The sequence below is a fragment of the Ambystoma mexicanum genome, chromosome 6q (assembly GCF_040938575.1).
Source record: "Ambystoma mexicanum isolate Mex_15411 chromosome 6q, UKY_AmexF1_1, whole genome shotgun sequence".
In the NCBI taxonomy this organism is placed as follows: domain Eukaryota; kingdom Metazoa; phylum Chordata; class Amphibia; order Caudata; family Ambystomatidae; genus Ambystoma; species Ambystoma mexicanum.
This window is the reverse complement of record NC_090937.1, coordinates 1,346,475,878-1,346,500,806: the sequence shown is the minus strand read 5'-3', so window position 1 is coordinate 1,346,500,806 and position 24,929 is coordinate 1,346,475,878. Positions and strand designations below refer to the sequence as shown.

At 45.2% G+C, this 24,929-nt stretch overlaps 1 protein-coding gene across 2 annotated transcripts in view; it reads right to left on the bottom strand.

Moving 5' to 3' along the window:
* Positions 1-24,929, bottom strand: part of ZBTB49 (zinc finger and BTB domain containing 49) — a 320,838-nt gene that overhangs the window by 120,798 nt on the left and 175,111 nt on the right. For both annotated transcript variants that reach the window (XM_069631964.1, XM_069631965.1), the window contains one exon: positions 14,234-14,395. In XM_069631964.1, coding sequence (XP_069488065.1) covers positions 14,234-14,395 — 162 coding nt within the window. The remainder of the gene's footprint in view (positions 1-14,233; positions 14,396-24,929) is intronic.

Here is a 24,929-nt window from a genome sequence, read left to right as displayed (position 1 = left end):
CTTAATGTTTTATGTAAATTGTCACATACAAAATGTACAAAAATATGTATGCACTTACATGTAAACTAAGCCTTGATCCACATATAAAATGTACAAAAATTATGTCTGTATTTACATGTAACTAAGCTCTGATAACTCACTGTAACCAGCGCCACGATGCCTTTGGGTTGCTGCGCGCTTTACAAATATGAATAAATAAATAAATAAACACTGACAAAGTTATACGCTCACAGAAGATGCTTTTTTGTAGCAGGTATGTAATGGAATTGGATTGGATTCAAAGGATTCAGGCGGCCAGGTAGGCGGCCTGAAAGACCTGAGGCTTGGGAGAATACGGTTAGGTTGTCCACCCTAACACAAATCTAGCAGCTCAGGAGGAGCGAACCACAACACCTGCCCAGGTAAGTACCCAGAAGTGAGACAGTACCTTCTTTGGTTAAGAAGGAACACGTTACTTACCTGTAACTATTGTTCTCCAGCATGGGTCTGGCATGGATTCACATGCTCCTGAATATTCCCCATAGTCAAACCGGGAATCCTCGGTAAAAGAAAAAACTGTTTCGCTTTCACTTACAAACTGTATTTCTCCTCTAAACCAGTCACTGAGCTCTGGGTCATACTGCCCCCAGCCAATGACTGCCCTCTCTCTTGGCCCCTGCTCTGTCAGCCATCTTTAGATTTGGTAAGCACTTAAAGTGGCAGTATGACCAAAAAGGCCACAGAGGGGATGGCGGTATGGTTTGCATGTGAATCCATGCCAGATCCATGAGGGAGAACAATAGTTACAGTCAAGTAACTTGTTCCTTCTCCAGCATGAGGTCTGGCATTGATTCACATGCTCATGAATAAAGAATACATAGCAGTACAATCTTACACAACCACAGGAGGTGGCAAGACTCAACAGAACAATTACTCTTACCTCTGGAACAGGCTCACCTTCAAGCTAACAGGTTGTGTAGCACTATTTGGCCGACCCTGGAATCCCTGCCGATGCAGTAGAATCTCACAAAGCTGTGCCTAGACCTCCACGTAGCAACCCTGCAGATATCCAGCAGGGGCACACCAAACAGGAAAGCCGTCGTTGCAGTGATCGCTCTGGTGGAATGGGCTCTTGGACGGCCCAGCAGCGGTCGGTTTGCCAACCGATAACTGTGTGTGATACAGCCGGAGAGCCACTTAGAGATGGAAGCCTTGGACAAGGCCTTGTCATGGTTCACAGGACCAAAGTTTACGAATAGTTGTGACGTCTTCCGGAAACTCTTTGTGCGAGCCACATCCTGTGAGTGCAACATCCTTTCAGCCGTCGACAAAGGTTTCGGAAAGAACACAGGCAACACCAAAGGCTCATTGAGGTGGAATTCCGACAGAACCTTAGGCATGAAGGAGGGGTGCATCCGCAGCACCACCCTCGAGTCGTGAAAAGTGAGATACGGCTGTTTGCAAGACAGGGCCTGGATCTCACCCACCCTCCTGGCAGATGTGATGGCACGAGGAAAGCCGTTTTCCAGGATAGGAACTTGAGAGGGGCCTGATGCATAGACTCGAAGGGGGCCCTTCACCAGCAGGAACGAGAAGGTGGGACCAAAGAGAAGACTGTCTTGGAGAACTGGTATAGTGGGCGAATCGCCAGATGCACCTTGATAGAGGTGTGTGCCAACCCCGAATTAGCCAAAGACAGTAGTACGGAAGAATCTGCGGGTACGTGACCCTCAGAGGATTGTTCTGTGTCCGGCACCACACAGCAAAACCCTTCCACTTGTGTCCATAGCACTTAAAGGGGTAGTCCGGCTAAAAATTTTATTTAAAAAATAGATAGGCAACATTAAAAAAAAAATATTAGCACTTTTTTTTTTAAACTTCCTATGTAAAATTTTGAGCTATTCAAGCTAAAAATTTGCCAAAGCAAGCACATGGGCGCATCCATTTTGTGAAATGGATTCCCGCCTGTGCTGGCTTTTGCGGCACTAATGCAGGAAAAGCCAGACAGCTGTAGTAAACAAAAGCTACCGCTGGGTGGCTTTTCCTTCATTGGTGCTGTACGCGGAGGACGGGGACCGGAGACCAGAGCAGGAAAGCTGCCGCTGAATCTCGGTAAGTGCTATTTATTTATTTTTTAAAATAAGCACTAGCTGCAGTTTTTTTTCTAGGTTTTCTGGGCTGGAGGAGCCCGGAAAACTTAGAAATAAAACCGCAGCTTTAAAAATGTTGTATTTATGTTTGCGGATGCTTTTGAAGCGACCGCAAACATAACTACAACGTTATTGTGTTTGAAAACGCTGCATTTTTTCTTTCCACGTTTCTCAGGCTCCTCCGGCTCAGAGGAGCCTGAGAAACTCGGAAAGAAAAACCGCAGAGTTTTCAAACACAACCGTGTTGTGTTTCTGCCTGCTGTGGCTATCACTTTGGGTTTCCAGTGCTCCCCCAGGGGAGTACCGGAGACCCAAAGTGAAAGCCAAGGCAGGCAGAAACACAAGGCGGTTGTGTTTACATGCCGCGGTGTTTCTGCCTACAGCTGATTTCCCATTTGGGGCTCTTGGGCTCCCCACGGGGGGCCCGAGAGCCCCAAATGGGAAATGCTAAATGCTGCAGTGTTTCTGCCTAAATCTGATTTCCCATTTGGGGCTCTCGGGCTCCCCACGGGGGGGCCCCCCAAGAGCCTCAAATGGGAAATGCTAAATGCTGCAGTGTTTCGGCCTAAATCTGCTTTCCCATTTGGGGCTCTCGGGCTCCCCGTGGGGAAACTCGGAAAGAAAAACCGCAGCGTTTTCATACACAACCGCGTTGTGTTTCTGCCTGCTGTGGCTATCACTTTGGGTCTCCGGAGCACCGGACAGATTGAGGAAGTCCGGGTACCAATGCTGCCTCGGCCACGCCAGGGCGACGAGGATTATCCTGTATCGGCACCGTTTGAGTTGATTGTTGACTTGCAGCAGGAGAGGCAACGTCGGGAACGCCTATAGGACAGACCATCCCACAGGATGGAGAACGTGTAACCCATGCTCCTCGGCTGGTGGAACCTGCTGGCGAACTTCTGGTATTTGGAGTTCATCGCCGTCCAAACATATCGATATGGGGTCTGCCCCACCTGCGGAAGAGGCAGTCCACTTGGTCCTGTCGAAGTTCCCACTCGTGGCAGGAGCGTAGTTCCCTGCTAAAGGAGTAGGCAATTGTGTTCTTGACTCCCACCAGGTGAAAGGGGATGACGAACATCTCTTGGGCAATAGCCCAATGCCACAACACTTGCGCTTCTCTGGAGAGCGCCGGAGATCTTGTGCCCCCCTGCTTCCTGATGTAGAACATCGTGGTGGTGTTTTCCGTGAAGACCCTCGCCACTTTACCCTTGAGGGACAGAAGGAACGACTTGAGGGGCCAAAACACTGCCTGCAGCTCCAGAATACTGATGTGGAGATCCCTCTCCTCCGGCAGCCACAGGCCTCTGGCATGGAGACATCTGGCGTGGGCTCCCCAGCCCTCCACGGAAGTGGCCATGGTGACCATCTCCTGGCACGGGGGGCTCTGAAAACCTGCGCCCCCGCTGATGTTGGAGCGTATGCCCCACCACATTATTGCTCGACGGAACTCCTCCTCGAGAACAATCTTGTCTGCAAAGCTTCCGGGCACATGGATCCAGCGAGTGTCCAGGAACTCCTGAAGGGGTGACATCCGCAACCTGCAGAACCGGATCAGGTAGATACACAACATCATACTGAGCAGCGACTTCATGGTCCGCACCGTGGTGCACTTCAGTGCCAACAGCCGCTGCACCTTGCCCAGCAGGACAGATATCCACTCCTCTGAGGAAGCCGCCAGGCAGGAGACCATGTTGAGTCTGGCCCCCAGGAACAGTGCGTTCTGCGATGGTATCAATCAGGACTTTGAATAGTTGGTGGAGAACCCCAGATCCGTCAGCAGCCGGATGGTCCTCTCCGTGTGTTCGACAGCCAGTACCCTCGACTTGGCCAGGATGAGCCAGTCGTCGAGGTATGGGTTTTTATAACGCAGATGGGCCGTCACTGGTGCCAGACATTTTGTAAACACCCTGGGCACTAACTTCAGTACGAAGGCGAGGGCCTTGAATTGATAGTGCTTTCCTTGCACTACGAAGCGAAGGAATTGGCAATGCTTTTCGTGAATGGGGACGTAGAAGTATGCCTCCTCCAGATCCAGCGATGTCAGGAAGTCTTCTTCTTCCAGTTGGCCGAGCACGTGCTGCAACGTGACCATCCTGAATTTCTGGGATTTTAGGTATTTGTTGATGCACCGCCGTTCTAGAATGGGCCTCCAGCCCCCGGTCTTCTTTACCAAGTATCTGGAGTAAACTCTGGAGCCTGGAGTCGCTTTGGAACCAGCTCTATCGCCTCTTTTCTTATCATGGCCCGCACCTCCTGTAGGAGCTGAGGGATGTGCCGCTCATGCCGAGCCACCGGAGGTATCCGCGGACATGTTCGCTGGAACTCTAGAGTGTGTCTGTGGGTGAGAGCGTCCAGCACCCATCGGTCGGTGGAGATCTTCTTCAACTCGCTGACAAAGCCTGCCAGCAGGACTCCCACTGGTGTGCATGGGTGGGGGCCTGACGTCCTGGCCAGTTAAATCTTGCTTCGGGCCAGCGTGCTGCCTTGGAAGCAACAACTACGTCGGCCACCTCCTACAAAAGCCTTGGAATGGCCTCTGTAGGCCTCCTGGGTCATGGACTGGGAGGGCTGACGGTACGAAGAGGACCCCGTGCTGAAACCTTTTGAAGATATGCCCGACTTCCCACCGGAGGCACGAAAGGAAGTGCAGTGTTGTTGAAGAGTGCCCAGGGCATGGGCCGTCTCGGTGTCCGTCTTAATGGCCTGCAATGATTCCTCAACAGCCTTCCCAATGAGGGCGTCCCCGTCAAAGGGCATGTCCAGTACCCTTGTCTGGACCTGACGGAAGTTGGTGGCTTTCAGCCAGCTACAACGTCGGAGGTAGGCAGCGTTCCCCATGTGCCGGAACCCTGTGTCCACAATGTCCAGGGCCACAGTAATGGCATGGTCCAACGCCACTTCCCTCTCCTGGAGGATGGAAAGCGCCTCGACCTGCTTGTCATCAGGTAGAAACTCCAGCAGTGGGGCCATCTTATACCACAGCTCCCGTCATATCTAACCAGGATTGCAATTGCGTTAGCTGCTTTGACTGTTGATGCCGCCGAGTAGATCACCTTTCTTCCCATGGCTTCTAACTTCTTCCATTCACAATTGGAGGCACTTGGGTGCGGAGTCCGGTACTTTTTATCCAGCATATCCCTCTTGGCCGGGGCTGTGGCCAGGTTTCTCATCAAAGCTAGGCCCTCGTTCCAAACGTTGTCCACAAGAGGCACTGCCAGAACGGTCTTCCTTTTAGTCTCACGCGGTTGGTATAGAAAACCTTCCTTCTTGGTCTCTTCTGGCATCAGTTGGAAGAGCTTGGATGCTCTGGCGACCATGGCATGGAATGAGCCCACTTCGTCTGGGTATGAAGCCCTTGGCTGAGGCAAACCGCCCGCCTTCGTCATGTCGTCCGTGTCCATAGTTGCCGTGTCTGTACCCGTGTCCCTATTGGGGGGGGGACATGTGTAGGTTGATGCGGCGGTGTAGGGTGCTGCCTCCTCTTTTTCGCCAGATACTCTCCTGTTGTCACTGGGGCCAGCGCCGGAGGCGTCGCCGGCTTCCTCTTCTGGATTTCCAAAACCAGATGGTGTAGCGGTGAAAGGATGTCCAGCGATACATCCCTCGGAGGTGTCGTGGTGGAGAAGGCCTACTGGGCACAGAGCCGTTGTATGCATTTCCGCTGCCGTCTCTGTCATCGCCCTCCTCCTCAGCATTTCTGCCTTCGCTGTCAATCCCCACGTCCTCCTAGATCGGCATCTGGTCCTCCTCGTCCGTCTGTGCCTGGAGTATGATCAAGGCCCCCTACTTTTTCGGGTTTAGGGATGGAATCCTATTCTCCGGTGTCTTCTCCACTGGCTTGGCCGAGGCCTCCCGCCTTGGAGGCAGGGATACTCTGGACACCGCAGGGGCTACCTTGACTGGGTCAGCCTTTGAGAGGGCGGCCGTCACCTACTCGATCATCGAATATGACGTTGCCTTGGCCTTTTGGGGCAGGTTGGTCACCTTTTCCTGCGCCCTCGTCTTCTCTGACTTTTCCCGCAGCTTCACCGGGTTAGCTGATTTCCTCTTTGAAGAGGGGCTAGAGCGATGGTTGGCGATGGAGGCAGATGGTGAAGATGAGCGCACCCTGTCTGTTGCGGGAACCGCTTTCAGATGGAACACCCACAAAGGACTTGGTCCGGCCTGTCCTGGGTGAGGCATGCCCCTGCTTGCCGCACAGGGCAGGGCCTTGACGTTGAGCCATGCCGCCAACCTACAGTGACAATTCTTGACGGTTCGCTTGGAGAACCCAACGCAGATTTCACAATCTGCTTCCCTGTGATCCGGATGGAGACAGTAGAGGCACAAGAGGTGATTGTCCTCTTCAAACACATTCTGCAGTCCTCAGCTGGAGCAGAGCTTGAAGAGGGAGCTTTCCTCTCTCTTCTCCTCCAACATGGTCTGGAGTGCAGAGTAGGCCCGATGGCCTTCTGGAATCTTCGGTGAAACTTTGACGATTCTTGCCCTTGAGGGGTGTTGAAATGCACAGACAAATGGATCCCCGCTTGTCGGCCAAAGGAGCAAAAGAGCACACAGGCTCTATCTGACAAAAATATAACTTTTTTATCGAAAACATTGTGAAAACGTAGAAAAGCTCATGGAGCAAAACACGAAGACTCCCAATACTTGAACGTGCGGTAAAAATCTGAAGATGGCTGCCAGAGGAGGGGCTTACACTCTCACACTAAACTTGTTGGTGGCCTCCACGACTATCAATCTGGATTCCAAGCATCCAGCGGCACGGAAACTGCTCTACTGAACACCTGTGAAGCACTGCTCGCATCTCTGGACTCTTACTCCCCAGCTGTCCTTATCCTTCTTCATCTCTCCTCTGCATTTGACACAGTTAACCATTCCATCCTCATACAAAGGCTCCACGATACACTTGGTTTCTCGGAGCGGGCACTGGATTGGCTGTCCTTATTCCTCACTAACCGCTCTTCCCAAGTCATCCTGGGCCCATTCTCCTCTCCTACTTCGATCTCCACCTGTGGTGTCCCCCAGGGTTCTATTCTCTCCTCTTGGCTCTTTAACATCTACCTTGCTCTCCTTGCACGCCTCATCTCCTCCTTCACCTCCAGCTTCCAGTGTTACGCAGAAGACATCCCTGCTGACTCTCTTCTATCCTCCATCATCCCTGATTGCCTATCTGTCATCCAGTCCTGGTGCACCTCAAATGATCTCTGCCTCAACGCCTGTAAAACTGAGATACTTCCCATCGGGACGCTTGCTCCCTTTTTCTTCCCCTCACTCTGGCCTCTCCCCCTACTCCTTCAACTGAAGCCAGAAACCTTGGATCATATTCGACTCCTCTCTCTCCTTCCTCCCTCACATTCAGGACATTGCCAAGAAGTCCAACTACCAGCTCTTCCTTTTCAAAGGGATTCTACCTTTTCATACTTTCCCACAGAGGCTCAATGTGACTCAAGCCCTAGTTCTCTCGAGACTTGACTACTGTAATAGCTTTCTACTGAATCTTCCTTCTTCCGCTCTGTAACCCCTTCAGTTTATCCAGAATAGGGCAGCATGACTTATCCTTGGCCTTAGCCCAGGGACTGCATCTCTCCTGCACTAAAACATCTTCACTGTCTCCCGGTTGCTGCACATATTAAATTCAAATCCCTCTGCATCATCCACAAGGCTGTCTGGGCCGGGGACCACACTATCTTCAACTCTATCTCACTAAATATTCTCCCACTAGACCTCTTCGCTCCTCTGGCACCAACTTGTTGTGTGTAAAGCGTTTTCTAAAAAGAGGGCAGGGGGTCGCTCACTTTCCACGGCAGGCTCCCTCCTTTGGAATAGCCTCCCCCTCCCCCTGCGTCTTGAGCAGGATCTTCTCAAATTCAGGAAGCAGCTTCCGACTTTCCTCTTTTCCTCCTCCTTCCCACCTTCTGCTAGGCCCCACAGTTGCTGAATCGGCGTCCTTGGCCCTGACCTCCCACAGCAATTATTCCCAGCTCCTGTCTATCCATAGCACTTTCCATCCACACACCCTCCGCTCTACAGACTTGTACTTACACCTCCCGCGGCTCTGGCTGAGTAGCACTCAACATTCCTAGCACTTCATCCATGGCTCACCCATGAGCTCAGACTCCCCAGCACTTACCACCTCTTCCCTCTACACTTGCACGTTCTGAATACTCACAATGCATAGTAGGTTTGTTAGGCAGAAACCTGTGTAGTTCCCTCTGGGACCACTGCAAAAGATTTAAGACTACAGGTGTTTGGCAGTAAACCCACTTGGTAGCAGTCTGTACCACACAGATTCACTTGGTAGCTGTGGCTGAGCAGTCAGACTTCCCTCAAGAAGAGTTAGGCAGTATACAGAGTATTCACAATAGGTCAAAAGAACACAGTAGAACAAGTAAACACTGACCAGGGCTTGGTGTAAAAGAGATATAATTATTTATTTAAAACCACATCTAGAAAAACACACAGGCACTAATAGTAAGCAATTCAAAAACACGGTCACTAAAAGATATACACTCCCTTAGAAGAATATTAGACAAATCTTAAGTAAAGCCCCACTTATTTTCAGACAGCGGTGAGCGCTTAACGCAGATGGCACTCTAATAATTTGTTTTAAAAGGGAGACAAAAGCAGAGAATAAATTGAAACAGGTCCCAACACTTTTACAAGAACACAACAAGAGAGGAAGGCAAAGTAAAACCGTGAAGTTAGAGTTCAGTAGGCTGGATCCACTTTAAGAGGATCAAACGAAATGTGTCCAAGGTCACACGGTTGCAGTGCACAAAAGTCTTGAAAAGGTTCAAAAAGAGTTGGACCAAAGAGAAGGTCAAGGCGGCCAGCCCAGTCCAGAAGGTTAAGGGGTTATTTTTACCTTGTAGCAATCTTTAGAAAGGGAGGCCTGGCGGACACGGTACCTTAAAGTGGTGAGCATACTCCAGCGGGGGCAGTTGTTCCTGGCAGCGGATGCAAGTCGGTGCTTTGTCCGGGGGAAGAGAGGATCTCGTCGGGGAGGAAGACAGGAGTCCGTTGCACTGCCAGGGAAGAAACCAGCCGTGGAGTTTCTCAGGTAAAAGGAGCGGTCCTTGAATTCGCGGTCCAGTGGTAAGTGGCTATCCGGTTGCCGGCGTGCTTGGCACGGGCAATTCGACCACAAGCCGGTCTAGGGTGCGAAGAGAAGAAGGTAAACTGGTTGTGTCCACCAGTCAGAGGAAGAAGCCCCTCCAGCCGGGAGATCTTCTCTGTCGTCGGGAAGTGGTGAGTCGGTTCCGCAGGGTTCCACCGGTGGTGTCGTCGGGTTAGGTCGGCTCAGCTTCTCCCTCATCGGATTCTCAGATCCTGTGGCGACTACTGAAGTTCCAGTCCCCAAAGCCCTGCTTTTATGCAGCACACCCCATTCATTCAGCCTAGCTGTCAATCAAACATGCTAAGTGGTGAGCCGGCCGGCAATTCACAAACGCCATTTTAGAATCGAGTCCTGGCAGAAAATACCAACCGGCGAATTAATATTAATTAAATAAACCGGCGGTATGTTCGAGTCTATGAGAATTAAATAATTAAAGTTGGTAGCCTCGAACAATGGGAAAATCCCATAGGGATATATTCGCGGTCGAATATAAAAACTAGTATCCACTGCCACCAGCCAAAACTCGATCAGGGGGGACGGAGACGTGCCCCCTCGACTAACAGACCCCGGGGCAATCGAATTGCCCCAACCAGTACGTCCACAATATGATTGTTTGTACTAGTTTCTGTTAATAATTTGGGCCTAGTAAAGCCAATGGTGACTTTACATGCCCTGGGAGACAGTAGTCAGTCCCAGGGTATGGAGTCTATGGTGGGGTGTCACTATGACACTCCTGTGTCACTGCACGGAGGGTGCTGTGTAACACACATAGTAAAAACACATGAGACCCTATGGAGTAAACGACACCATAGCCCATAAAACACATTAACAGTCAAAGGAACACCATATATTTTGTCCAAGAGTGGGAGAAAAAAAAGAGTCTCACTCTTGGCAGGAGAAAAAAACAAACTCCAGAAATCCAGCAAAGCTGCTGGGGGACTCACCAGGTTAGGAAATTCAGCCTAAAGAGAGAATTCTCCCTAACAAGGTTCATCTCTCTTCCTCTTCCCCTCAGCTCTTAATATTGTGTTGTAATGTACCTCCCTCCCTCCCCGCCCTGTGGGAGCTTTGAAACAGTATATTCTTAGTGTATAAGCGCTTAACAAGTAAACAATAAATAAATACAAATATTCAATCTTTGGGTGATGGCTGTCCCAAGGGGACATCCAGGCACCCAGTGAGAAATGGTTCCCATCAGGCATAATCATTCTTTATACTAATTAAGTGTTTGTAATGTTTTATAACATCATGATTTAACATTCATATATGTAAATGGAACATTAGGATACATCCTATTCCACACCTAAAGGGCTTTCCTCCAAGTTTTATAAGTGATATGATGCTGTGACTCTGCTACATCTGCACAGAATATTGCTCATATATATAGATAAGGCGCCTGTGTTTCTTTAAGCTGGGTTATAGACACATTGAGCCATGACATACTTTATCCATAAACATCTGGTACGTGACAACGCCCCATTATTAATTTGGAACTAAGATATTGTGACAAGCATTTAAATGGCCATCCTCTCTTAGATCGAGCCATTGTTTATATATGCTGTCAGTTCGCCTGCTAAGGCACTCTGAACTTCATACTTAATACAGCCTTTTTGAACAGAGACCATTTTGGCTCGCAGCACTCACTAGGTTTTTTGGTAAGCATGTTTGCATGGTTTGCTCTTGCATGGGATATGGATTTACCCATATCATGTCAAATTTTGAGATACCATTGGATAGTATATAGACAGTTTTAAGAGTGATACCTTTACTTTTGCAGACTCATTTTCGAAATGTAAATTATTCTCTACATGGTTGACCCTTCTGCACCATCTCACATTATGAGGTAAGAAGGCTCTCTTTAGTTTAATTTGTTGGTCTTATTTTGTACAATGGTATCTCATTAAGAAGAATCACTGGTCGATTTTGAAACGCACCTTATTTATTCTAACATTAGATACATGATGTGGAATTCTGCCTAGAACAGCATAGACACATCACATGTGTGCAGAGATTAACAAAATAGAGGTATGCTTCCTCACCTTATCTTTGGAATTGTATTAATTCTGTACTAATTCTGTACTATGCGCATCATGCAGAAGAATCAGACTTCCAATTTGATATTTTGGTCTAGAATTGAAGAGATGATACCCCCGAGCCCCTCCCTTTTTCAATGTTGGAGAAAAGTCTAAGAGGATCTCATTCACAACATTGACAATCAGATGAACACTTTATAACATCAAATAAGGCGATACATTTACACATTGAATTGAATAGAATTATTTCACTATTGGAGACTCAAAACTTACTTGAACATTTGGTTTACTTTGTAGATGAATGTTGAAACTTAAAGATTGATAAAAGCACATGAACTGTATGAATATTTTGCTACTGATGAAGGATTTGTATTTCCCGAAATGCATTGAGCTCTTTTAATCTAAGCTGTGTTATTATTTTTGTGGAAATCTACATACATAAAACAAAGTTGCTTTTGTTTGTGGTTTAGTATGTGGTGTTGATCTTGGGGACGTAACTCCTCATGGTGAGTTCTGGTGTCATGAATTTTTGCATGGAATATTCTTTTGCATGGAATATTCTTTATTTCCTTGCCGAATTAACGCAACCATTTCTAGCTTGATAGGTCACCACGTTCTCCAGATAATTTATTTGTTTTTCAGCATTACGTTTTGTGGTGTTCCGCCGCCATCTACAGGTCATTTGTAGAAAGTGTATATCATTGCGTTTTTTAGTTTTCTTATTTAATTTTTTTTTAGAAGACAGTAATTGTGTTTTTCTTTTCATTGATTTGTTTTGCAATAAACTCAATACATGTTCATTTCACTAATGAATTGAACACCAAATTGTTATTTACCTCTGATTTAAATTCTCACTTGAATATCATATTTGTATGCTTACTCTGATTATTTGCAATGTGTGTTTAGCAGCAAAAATGGCCACCACAGCTAACACTGCAAATAATTACAGTAAGCATACAAATATGACAATGTGAGAAGTTAAATCAGAGATCAATGAAAATGTGGTGTTTAATTAATTAGTGAAATTAATATGTATCACTTTGTATATGTGTTCATCTTTTTCGGTGGAATATGAAAACAAATCTGAGAATGGACATCTCGGGCAAAGCCGGGTACTTAAGCTAGTCTATGAATAAATATAAACTTACATGCATTTTACATACTAATTATAGGTGACTAGTTTGCCTATATACAACAAGTTCGAAGTATTTTTACAAATTATAATAAGACTTGACTGACTATATTGTTAGTACATGAGGTGTGCGGGGGAAGGGACTGTCGACTAATAGAGGAAACTTACTTTTTCCTCACTGTTATCGTGATACATATTTTTGTTTTGCTGTATCATCTGGCTGGTAGACATTTTACGTCTTACTACAACCTATCTGTTTGAAACCATTAAATGATAGTTTGCACACAACCTGTCAGTCTCAAGTGTTTTATTGTTTCCTTCATCTGTGACACCTCTGAGATCTGTGTGCATCTCATAATCAAAAGTTCAAACCAGAGCATGAACTTCCATCGGTCTGTGGTCGATCAATCAAATACCATTACATTTGGTAATATGAGATTTTGACAGTGTTAATTAGTGGGGCAGATCTTGCATGAAACAATATAAAAACTATATATTTTATTTTCCTCTGTGCATTTTATAAAAAGGAATGCCATATTTTAAATGTTCTATTATTCTATCTTTTTTATCACACCATCTCAAAACAAGCTGCAAACTTACCATAGTTACTTAAATATGCCATGTATACCAGAAGATGGCAATAGCTAGCAAATAGGGTTAGTAACTGGGTATATGATGGTAGTGTATGGCAAATGTTGGGCGAAGGCCTATACACAATCCAAAACTGGTGGCCAATTCTCATTTCTTATGTTACCCTCTCCCTTGAATTCCTCTGCTTCTTTGTGTTCACTGTCTGCTCTCCTCTTGATAAGATTCAATGTGCATCTTAATTGTTAACACTTTTACTCTTGCCACTTCAAAAGTACCAGAATGGACCTGATCACTTTATTGTTTTGTTTTCAAATTCACATACAGTTTTGACACGCTTTTGGGCAATTCTTTTGTGTCACTATTCGTTTCTTTGTATACTCTACTGTTTCCAGGTTCCCTAGTGTGGTTCTGCCCACCGGGTTTTGCTCTCATACTTTCGCCCCTAGTGCCCAATACAATTAGTGCCCAACCACATTTTATTTCCGGATAGTCAATGTCATTCAAAAAACTGCCTCCTAGACATTGCTCCATGACTTTGTAGCAGGCCATGGTTCTCCTGGGGATCCAACCAGGACTATGCCCCCTCTGAACTTCCCCCAGGAACTATTGTAACCCACTGCCAAAACAATGCTGCATGTTTCCTATGTCTCCCTCTCCTCCCTGTGTTCCCTCACTCTCGTAAAGATGTCTGCACACTTATCTACTACTACAGCTACCAGCCCACTCTAGGGTGTCTCAATCAGGCCCAGTCCTCTCAACAACTTTACTCAATGGGCACCACTACACTGGATGGATGCTCCAAGTTGCCCACTAGCCTCCCCGCACTAACCTTCTCAACTTCTACCCTCAACCCACTACACGCATACCAAGTAAGCCATTTGCACACAGCAAGTTAATAACCCCCCTCCCCAATAGAAATCAAACAGAAAGCTACACTGTTATAATCAACTTTCATATCAAAGTCCAAGCAAATGCGTCTTAAAACCACAGGCACGCAAGGCTCCCCTCTGGACATAAATGGCAGCATGCTCTCGACACTGGACAAATAGAAACAGATCCACACCCCAAGTTCGAGGCACTTCCAGTCTTACTCTGTCAACCCAACAACATAGTTATCTTGCATTTCTCCTCTCTCCCCATTAAAATCCATAGCCAATGACCATGTGATAAAGATAACATAGTGAATATACCTCTTATTAGCATGTCTCTGTAGATCTCTACAACTTACCGCATGTTGAACAGATGTACGGTCTTTCTCCTTTATGTCGGATTCCATGCTTCACAAGCTTTTGATGCATATTGAATGATTTTCCACATTCATCACAGACAAATACCTTATCAGTTGCATGAGTCTTTTTATGTTCTGTTAAATTGCTGAAGTTGCTAAATCCTAACAGAGAATATATTACATATTAGTGAATCAAGAATGACCCAAGACTTCAAACATAATTGCTTCAGAACATATTACTAACCATAGTATTGACTGTACATCTGTTAGTGTCCTAATTCTTTCAGTCTCATGGAATGTCGGTCCCATAGGGAATGGGACCTTGTGCCACTGCAGCAAATTCACCATTATAAAAAGGAAAGCAGAGTTTCATGTGCAGAGACATGTGCGTCTGGCTGCATCGCCACTAACTCCACTTTCTCCTTTTTGATCTGTCCAGGTCGTATATGGCAGACAGCTATGCTTTATTGGGGGTGGTGGAAGGGTTGAATGAAGGAGAGGGTAATATGGATTAGGAGTAAAGTAATCACTACTGTGATTAGTTTGTTCTTCCTGCTAAGCCTAATCTAATTTTCTCAATTTTCATGGATGATTTCAAAGCATGAAAAGAAATCTTGGTGGCAATTTGGACTCAACACTTACTCTAGCGAAATCAAAAAAGATTATTGAAAACTGTATGTGGAATACAAATAGAATTCAGAGAGTAATCCTTACAAAAAGCAAGAGGAATGGAACAAGTTAGTGCTCTGGATATGTGCCTCTGAAAATCGACCAATGTTGCTTTAGCAAGTTGCTGAAAGAGCACTCCAGAATGCTTAATGCAATAGACCTACCAATTAATGATTTGGCTGGTTTTACCATTATAAAGGTAACTGAAAAATGGGTTAGATGCATAACGCTGCTACTGGTGGTGTGGCTTTGTGACATTCTGCCTTCGAATTTTGAATCCCCATCACTATCTTCTACAACCATCAACAACCATCATCTATCAGCTCTCTAGCACCCTCAATCTCTTCCTCCATGATCTTGACCTCCTCCTCTAATCTCTTACCACTGAAGTCCAAGTGACACTCATGAAGAACTCGCAAGCTCACCACCACAATCAAAACCAATGGTGTATGGCTGGACGTCACACTATCTGTTCATTCTGTGACCATTCTCTGATCACACTTCATGACCTAGTGACCCATACACATGTCAACTTACTTCATCTACACTTTGTCTCTTCATCACCTTTTGACCACTCCCTTTAACACTTAACTGTCTAAGTCTCCATGTCATTCTTTCTAGACCGAACCAGGACATCTCATCAAGATTTCTCACCACCTCTGCCAAACTCCATTAAATTGCCATTTATGAAGTTCACTTTGGCACTGCTAGCTCTGTTTGAGCACCAATACCCTGCTTGATTCTTCGATCTTCTACATCCAGGCAATTAACCATGTCTCCCACCTTATCAATTAAACAGCTATGGACAACCGCTACATCCTCCACCGCCCTGCTGGAGCAAAACCCACCCCTGTCTCCCTTGCTTTCTGCAAGGAATCACTCTCTGCACTCACTACTGCTCTGGACTCAGCCAAGCCAAACTGTTTCAATAACCTAATTTTGTGGACCCGCACTCGTACACCCAAGCTATAGATGAGTGCACATTCAATGCTTGCCCCCACACTCCTTTCCCTCATCCCTCTCAACTGTCAACTTCTTTAAAAACTCAGAGATATGGGAGAACCTGTTGGCCATTTTCTCCACCAATCCTAGCTATCTCCTCATTATCTGGTTGCACAAATTTGGCTGAGAAGGTACCTATCCACTGGGCTGCTCCCCCCACCTGTAATTTAGCTGACCCTTTCAGCACCACAAATAGTCAAGGAGCTGGCACACTTAACCTTCACCTATTGCTCACCATTGTTCAACACTTTCTTTTCCATTGGTGTCGTCCCTGCATGTTTAAACCGGGAGCATGTTTAGGCCGAGAGGATAGCTCAGGGGCAACACGTTTGTCTTAGAAGCAAGACAACACATAGCAATAGAGGTTTGAATTCCGGTCTCGCGCTTAGAAACTGGTCTTCGGTATTTAGTGTGTTATAAAAGAACAATTATTATAATAATTATAATAATAATTTTTCAAGGTGGACATCATAATACCCATTTTGACGGAAATTTACCAATGATGCTAATAACCAACCAACTATTGTTCCATCTCTCTCCTTCCTCCCTATTGCATAGTTCTCAAAAGTGTAAACTTCAACCATATCAGCGACTACCTACTTGGGCGATTCCACCTTTTCATTTAGTGAAACACCCTCTCCTTTGGGGTTCACACAGGTGAATATTTGGTGTCCTCATCCACACACCTTTTATGCTCTGAAAACTCATCCCCTGTGTATCTTTTGCATTGATAAAGCATCTATTTGTTGATAACAGTCAAATCATCTTCTCTTTCTCCTCCTTCACTCATATGTTGTCATCTTGCATCAGTAACAGTCTACCTACCATCCATCACTGGAGGGCACATAACTAATTGAGGTTGTACACCTCCTAAACAGAAGTGATTATCCTTCTTGCATCCGATGCCACACTCCCTGATCTTCTCATGCATATCCATGCCAACAGATAAGCAGCTTACTAACCGCTCTCACCCCATCATAACAGAACATTCTCCCAACAAAAAATACAAAACATATACATAGGAGGAGGATCTATGCATCCACCCACACCACCCCACAGATACTTTAAGATTAGTGGTACCAGCAGAGTAGTGACACAGAAAGGAGGTCTAATATGTTTACTGCCTGACCTGAATTAGTACTTTAAGGTAATAATGCATCTTTAAATGTGCATCCATTACTAGGAGCATTAAATTAAAGATTACAAAACAATGCCCGTTTTAGAATTATTTTACTCAAAACTTTCAAAAATAGGGAGCAAAATAATGACACTTCAAAATTGTATATAGAGCTCTGCCTATATCCATTTCTCCCTAACCACCTTACCAGATCTAGCAAGACTTGCAATCTGGGGGTTCATGGACAATGACTTGAAACTTTCGCACTTGATCCCCCTCGACCCTGAAGATTGTTAGGCTTAACCTGCTGAATATCTGTGAAATTCATTGCCATCTCATCTTTCACTCATCAAAAAATCTCAAACATCCTGGTCTCCAGCAGGCTGGAATATTGCCTGCTCTCTCCCCCTCCTCTGCATGCCCCTTTGCTCTGCTTAACATGGCACTGAACGACGTACACCGAACTACAACCCTCACCTGCTTCTGTGCACTGCCTTCACAAGGGTGAGCTAGCCATGCACAATTGCTTCCTATGAAATTCATTTTTGTATTGCCTCACATTCCTACCTATATTTTCTTCTTCGCAAGTTATGGTAGCAAGATGTTCTTAATTTAACCAAACCCTGTCCAACTTGTACAGTATCCAGCTTTTGCTCCTTCACCCTCCTGGCTCTCCACTGCTTGAACATCCTCTTATTTGAAATTAAGGAAATTCTGGAATTGACTGGGTTCAAGATTACAGTTTAAAGCTACAGTCTCTCCTAGAATTGGTCACAGAGTTTTACAGTGCTTTCACCTCCCAATGATACCCAACCATCCTCATCACTTGATCTCTGCATCTGTATCGCTCTAGCACAGCTTGTTGGAGGTAGCAGCTACCAGAAACACTGCTTTCAATGTTGTCAGCTTAAGGCTAGTTGTGGCTATGGGCACTGTTAGGACAATTTTTCTGAAGTCCAACTATGGACTTAGTAAAACCATTCAACTGACACAATACAAGACTCCGGTCTTCGTATAAGGCTGTACCACCTGAGTATATGGTAGCGTAGACAGAGCAGCCAGGCTTATTTTAGGAGGGAGAAAGAGCTGTAGAATCAGTACAAAGAATCTGTAGTGCATATATGGTCCAGAGAAACACTATGTATTGTAAAACATAAATTTATTTAAATACAAGTAGGCACAGATCATTCTTGGGGGAAACAGGTACTTTCACAGATAATATACACACATTGTAAAAAATACACCACTATGCTTGCAGGCACAAACCCAAGCATATAACCTTTTTTGGAACACCTAACAGGAGTTCTAGGGAAGTTAAAACCAATAGTTATTTTTGGATTACTTACAGTAATACAGATAAGTAGGCCCTAGCAATTGTACCATGACACTCAGCAAGAAATCACATAGTAAGTCAACTGGACAATATACCTTCCTGAATAGTGGAAAACCTACTCTAGGAACAATAAAAACTGATAACTCTGATTCAGGATAACACAGTTATTCTAGGGGAGTTAGACCTTGGGGTGTAATATTCAATTACAGTTGCTTTTCAGTTCACAGACTTAGGGAGGCAATAGCTTGTTAACATATTTTTGGATGGCCCACAGCTATGCAAGGTAAGTAAAACCTCTATATACTATAAGGAGCTACCAGCAACCTAAAGGGTACTCATTTCTCCCGCGCCTCACAGAGTGAACAGCCAGCTGCAGACCTCTAAACTATCGCAAAGAAGGCCAACGCAAAGACACAAAGACTACTAACTCCATTTCAAATAAGAACCAGAACGAAAAAGGCGGCAGGGATGGATCCTAAAAACCATCAATACGACAAGACCCTATTCGCAAAAAGAGCCGTAGTAAGAAGCCTAACAAGAAAGGCTAAAAAAATAAACAGGACAGCCTTAAAGGAAGCATGCCTGGCGAGAAAAAACTTCAGGAAATGGCTGAGACAGCATCGAATCTCCATGTACCAAAAAGATGCGGAGGAGATGTTAAAGAAACTAGGAAGTAAAAACACTAGTGAACTTTGGTCGCAATCTGGGGCACATACTATCCCATCACAGGCAAATTGCGCGATCGAAGAAGCATGGGTAGCGCACTTCTCAGCCCTCTTCCAAGACCCTGACGGGAATATGGAAATAGAAGCGAGAGAAAGTAACCTGGAATGGTATAAACTTTCAGATGAAGAGGACATTAAATGTACCATAAGTAAACTGAAAACTTTGCGCGCACCAGGCCCCGATGGCATCACTAACATAGACCTTAAATCCTTCCCAGATGAGTGGGTGCCTTTCATTAGTAAAGTCTTCGAAGATTGTGCTGCAGTCAAATCAGTGCCGATTTCATGGACTTCATCCGTGGTAGTACCCATTTTCAAAAAGGGCAACAGAGCAGATCCATCTAACTACAGACCGATTGCGCTCCTAGACTGCATAGGTAAAGTCTTCGGCATGCTTCTGCTCAAGAAGTTTCAAGCATGGATAAGGTCCGATCCATTGCATGACTCCTTCCAAGTTGGCTTCCAAAAGAATGCGGGGGCTTCAATCAACATCATGATCCTGAGCCTCCTGAAAAGTAAATCACTTGAGGGGTCTTCAAACACCTATCTAGCCTTCATTGACCTCACTCAGGCCTTTGATAAGGTGGAACGATCTTTATTGTGGAACAAACTCTCAGCAGCAAACTGTCCGAAGAACATCCTGGACCCGATAACAGCACTCCAAAACATCGATGCGGGTAAAGTTAAATGGAATGGACCTGCTATCGGAAAGTATTCCTATTATGAGGGGCGTAAAACAGGGATGCCCCTTAGCGCCGGCTCTGTTCACAGCATTTATTGGAGATTACAAAGAATCTACGGAAGCTTTCAGGGCCTTCCCGCCTAAGGTTGGAGTTATACAAGTCCCTAGAATCCTTTATGCGGATGACACCAACGTGATCGACCAGACTCCGATAGGCCTCAAATACTAAATCTGGCAGAATATATCAATAAAAATAAACTGCAAATCAACATAGAAAAAACAAAAATAGATATTTTGGGTAAAAAGAACAAATGCGCTACAACAGCCTCATGGCCCTTGGAAAACACGCTGACAGAAATAGTCCCGAAATTCAATTACTTGGGGGTCATGTTGGACAACACCAAACAGGAAACAAGCATGCAAAGGTTCATCTGGTCCAAGGCGCGCACTATGACCACACAAGCAAGAATGCTGGACAATAAGTTTGGGCGTTTCTCGCTGTTAGCAGTATTAAAATATTACAACTCAAAGGTCATCCCATGCCTGACATATGGTGTTGAGGCTATGCAACTGCTACCAGACAAAATCTGGCCCAAAATCGAAGCTTTCTTTTGGAGGTCTCTGCTTTCGGTTCCAAAATCTACTTCACTACCGGCAATAAGAAAAGAACTAGGGCTGATTTCACTAAAAGCCGTAGTGGAAAATAACAGCATGTCCCTATACAGGAAAATTCTTCTGCCAGAATCACCAAACCTATACAACTTGATGGCGACTGAAATCAAAACAGGAAGCTCAAAGACTCTTGTTACATGGGCGAATAAAAAGAAAGAACAACTAAATTCCATTGCCTGCTCACAAGAGGACCTGCTGACAAATCCTCTCAGAATAAAGAGGAAACTGGAGGAATTGGATTGGATTACTACCCTAGAGATGACAGAAAAAAAAACTTTTAAGTCATCTACCTCCTTTGCAGCGAAAATACAGCGATCTCTGAGAAATTTATAAAAAAATGTCCTAGTAGACCACTGAGACAGCTCTTTATGAAAGCAAGGCTAAACCAGCTGCCAACCAATGACCTGTTGTTCATCAGAGGCAACGGCTCATCAAACTCCTGCAGATTATGTAAAGAGGAAGAGGCGGTAGAAACGGTTCGACACCTACTAACTTCTTGCCCTGCGCTAACAACGCTGAAAAAGGCTTATTTGTCAACTGTCCTGGAGGCTTCATCTCTACGTGAAGAGGAGACTTGGTGGCCACGGCTAATAAGCGGACAGAAAACATCTTGGGCAATCACCTCGGCAAAGATTTTGCAGCACGCCTTTATTCTGATAGAACAAGGCAAAGAAAAAGGATACAAAACCAAGTTTCTTGTTTTTATAAGAAAAAGAGAAAAAGGCTCTTCCAACTTTGTTAAAACCAAATAGTTTTTGGTAAATACAATTAAAAAAAAAAAGAGGTAAGGCAGACTTATTCTGGACAGGCTAACAGCAAGTCAGGGGACGCAAGACCCAATTGAGGACACTCATACAATTATCCTAACAGGAATAATAAAGTGAAACCAACAGCATTACCCTTGGGAAGAGGGGATCCCAATTCGTAGGTGAGTAAGTTAACTTTCTATCTACTGTCTGTTAGAAGGGCGCAACAGTTTCTAAGGAAAGCAAGACTTTGAGAATACTTATTTAAAAAGTCGTGCAGCTTATTCAAGGTAAGTAAATCCTTTATATACTTTTCAGAAGGGCAGAAAATATATAAGGTACAAAATAACTTTTTGTAACTATTCCCTCTGAGAGTTGGAAGTTACCCACTAACACTTTTACAAGTAAGTCCACTTTTAAACACTTGTTCTACTTTTCAAGGCAGTCCCTTTAAATTATCTAGCCCTTTCCAATTCTAGTACATGAGTCCTCTCAGAGGCAGAAGAGGGACCCTAATGGTCTAGGAGCCATCAGTAGGCAGGGTGCGATAGGGCTCAGTAGCAGGCAAAGTCAGAGTTCCTGTGGAAGACTGGGCAAACAAGTCAGTAGTTAACTTTGAAAGTTAGTTAGGGTCCAGGGACTTCACAGAAGACACCCTAGGAGGATTCCAAGAGTGGGCCTGGGTGAACTGGACGAGAGAGCTCCCAATCACAGTAGCACCCCAAGGATACACAGGAATCACATGAGACTGAAGGTAAGTAAATACCCCAGCCAACATAGTACCTCAGCACAGAACAAGTGTTGTAGCAGGAATACTTCAGGATATGCAGCCAAAAACCCAGTCAATGGATTCCTTTGTCTACAAGACAGGACTTTGAGAGTATGTTTGCAGCAGGGAAGGCTCCAGGCAAGATTTGCCTTGCGGCTGGATGCGACTCTGTGGATTTGGCGCCTTTTGAAGGAGCACAGAAGAAGACAGAACATCGCTGGTCGGATTCTCGTTGTTTACAAGGTCCAGCACTCTGATGAGGGGAATTTTCTGGACTCGATTCACGTCTCTCGAGGTCCAGCAGGATGCCCACAAAGTTTTAGCAAGATTCGGAATTCAGAAGACCATGCACCACACAATGGCTCGAGACCCTAGGGTATTGGGGTATTGCCCCGCAAGGTCACAGCACAATGTAGGTTGTTTCAAAATGGAGGTCTTCTTGGGGCTAGTGGGTCTCACCAGGCTCTGGGTCAGAGGCATCCGTTTTGGGATGCCCAGGTCGATTGGAACGAAGGAAACAGAAGGCTCTGTTTACCCAGCAGGCTCTCTGGTCACTGGAAATCGCTACGACCTTTGTTTCTGCATCTTCCTCTTCGGTTTCATCTCCTTTCAGGACAGCCAGCTTCCGTGTTAGAACTGGATTCTCAGTCAGGCTGGAAGACAAAGGGCTGTGGAGTTTTGGGCTCCTCCCTCGCTTCCTACCTTCACAGACACTTTGGAACCTGGGCAGGGATTCCACAGGATTCCTGCTGAAGTTAAAAGTAACAAAAAGTAATTTCCCATCCTAGTTGTCAGGAGAAGGAACACAAAAGGGCAAGGAACACTAAAATGGTGAAAAAAGAAGGCGGGGGCCATTTTGGTAAAATAAGCACCCATAGGTGCCTTTACCGGAGCGATGGAAACAGCCCACAGTAAAGGTTCACCGAATCAACAAAAAGGTTCACTGCCACCAGCCATTAAAGGTAAGTTTGTCCTTGTAACATGAATGTTACAGTTAAAATGAGGAAGGGGATACATTACATCCCTCATCACTCCACATGAACTGGGGTGTGCTGGTTTCACCTAATAAAATGTAAAAGGGATCCAAAGATCATTTCTACCCTTGGGAACTGTAGTTCTCATAAGGTTAGCCAGAGAATGTTAAAAGGGGAAGCCCCAAGGGCAACCCAGCAACAATAGGCAGTATGTGCCAAAAGTTGTCTAAGAGGATAACATTATAAGACACTATGGAGAGTCTTAAAAATGACACCCATTAAAAGAGTAAAAGACTGAGTGTGGAAAAAGCTTCCCACTCACTGAGGTATAGGGAAAAATAATCTACCAGTCCAGCAAAATGTTCTGGGGTTGACACAGGTCAGGAATATTTATCATTGATATGAACATCTTACCTAACAGGCGCATATCGTTTATGTCGCAAAAGAGAGAAAACTATTGCAGGTATTAAGTGCTTAGCAACATAATTTATCAACAGAAAACATTTGTTTGTTTCATTTCCTGTAGCTTGATCACTGCCATGTCCTGGGAGCGCTGTCATGGATCCCTCTTCAGTGCCCTGTGAAAAAAACACAAGTACTTACTCTTAAATGGGATCTTGTAGAACCCTGGTAGGCTGTCCGGGTGATCTCAAGGTTTGCTTGGAGAGACCCAGATGACCCCCGGTCACTCCTAACAATCATGAATTTTTCAAAAGAAATCTTCTGTATGTCAATCTTGCTAACTGTAGTGCAGCCTGAGAAACACCCTTGGCTGTGGGTGTGTCATGATTAATCAGTGAACGAAAAACTATTCACTCTACAGTGCGGCACGATTGGTGTCACAGATTAGAGGATCGTTAGATGAATTTAGACTCATGTCAGGTTTGAACATATGGACTTAATTCCATTTACTGTTAGGAGATTGAGCACATTTTGAACCAAACATGGATAAAATCATGGGTAGAACATAATTACTGAGAGGAAAGTTTGTAACAAGTCTAATCTAGAGTAGGTCTTTTGTCCTGAGTTCATTTGTTACCTTTCATACTGTTTGTGGTGTGGATGGATGGGTTTCTCATGAAGAGTTTGAACACAAACACAGTTCTCTCAGTTAGTCACTCATGGAACCCTTCTATAATCATCACTCATGAGTGTTGGCCTTCCGGGACGGTGGTCTCTTGACTTTCAGATGAGTTGATATATTTTCCATCTGTTGAGGGTGACGTTTAGCCCCAAAGTTAAAGGTGATGTTTGGGTGTGGCACCTGATTACAACGAGCATTACTCCTGTGGTGATGCTGGCTTAGATGTCCTTGAATCCTACCAGAGACGTCCCTCCGGTTTGTATTGCATGGAACAGAAACTGCCCTTGTTGATCTCAAAAGCCAGATTGACGAATTGAAAGACAAAGGCAAAGTGGCCATTTTACTCCTCCTAGACCTCTCAGCTCCTTTTGATCTGGTAGACCATAAAATACTTTGTGATCACCTATCATCAGCAGCTCACTTCTCTAGCTCGGCAGTCACTTGGATCCAATCTTTCCTTGCAAATAGAACCATGCAAGTGTTCTCACCCCAGCGGCTGCTGATCCCATCCCCATCACCTGCGGAGTCCCACAAGCATCCTGCGTCTCGACCACTTTGAACAACATTTTTACAAAGCCACTATTCGACAAACTGGACCGTCTGGGTGTCACCTGCACGAAATATGCAGATGACACCCAGATTCTCCTACCTCTATCAGGAACCGATGATAAAGATGTTGCTCGGATTAACGAGGTCTACACCATCATTCCGGCATGGATGGCCATACACGGTCTCTACCTGAATGATGATAAGACTGAGTTACTTCTAGTCGGCTCACCTAACAACCTTCTTAAACTGGGTCCTAACTACACAAGTACCATCATTGATGGGAATAATATACCCGTAGCCAAAAATGTAAAAACATTAGGTTTTTACCTTGATGCGCAGTCTAACCTAATTAAACAGGTAAACATGACCTCCTC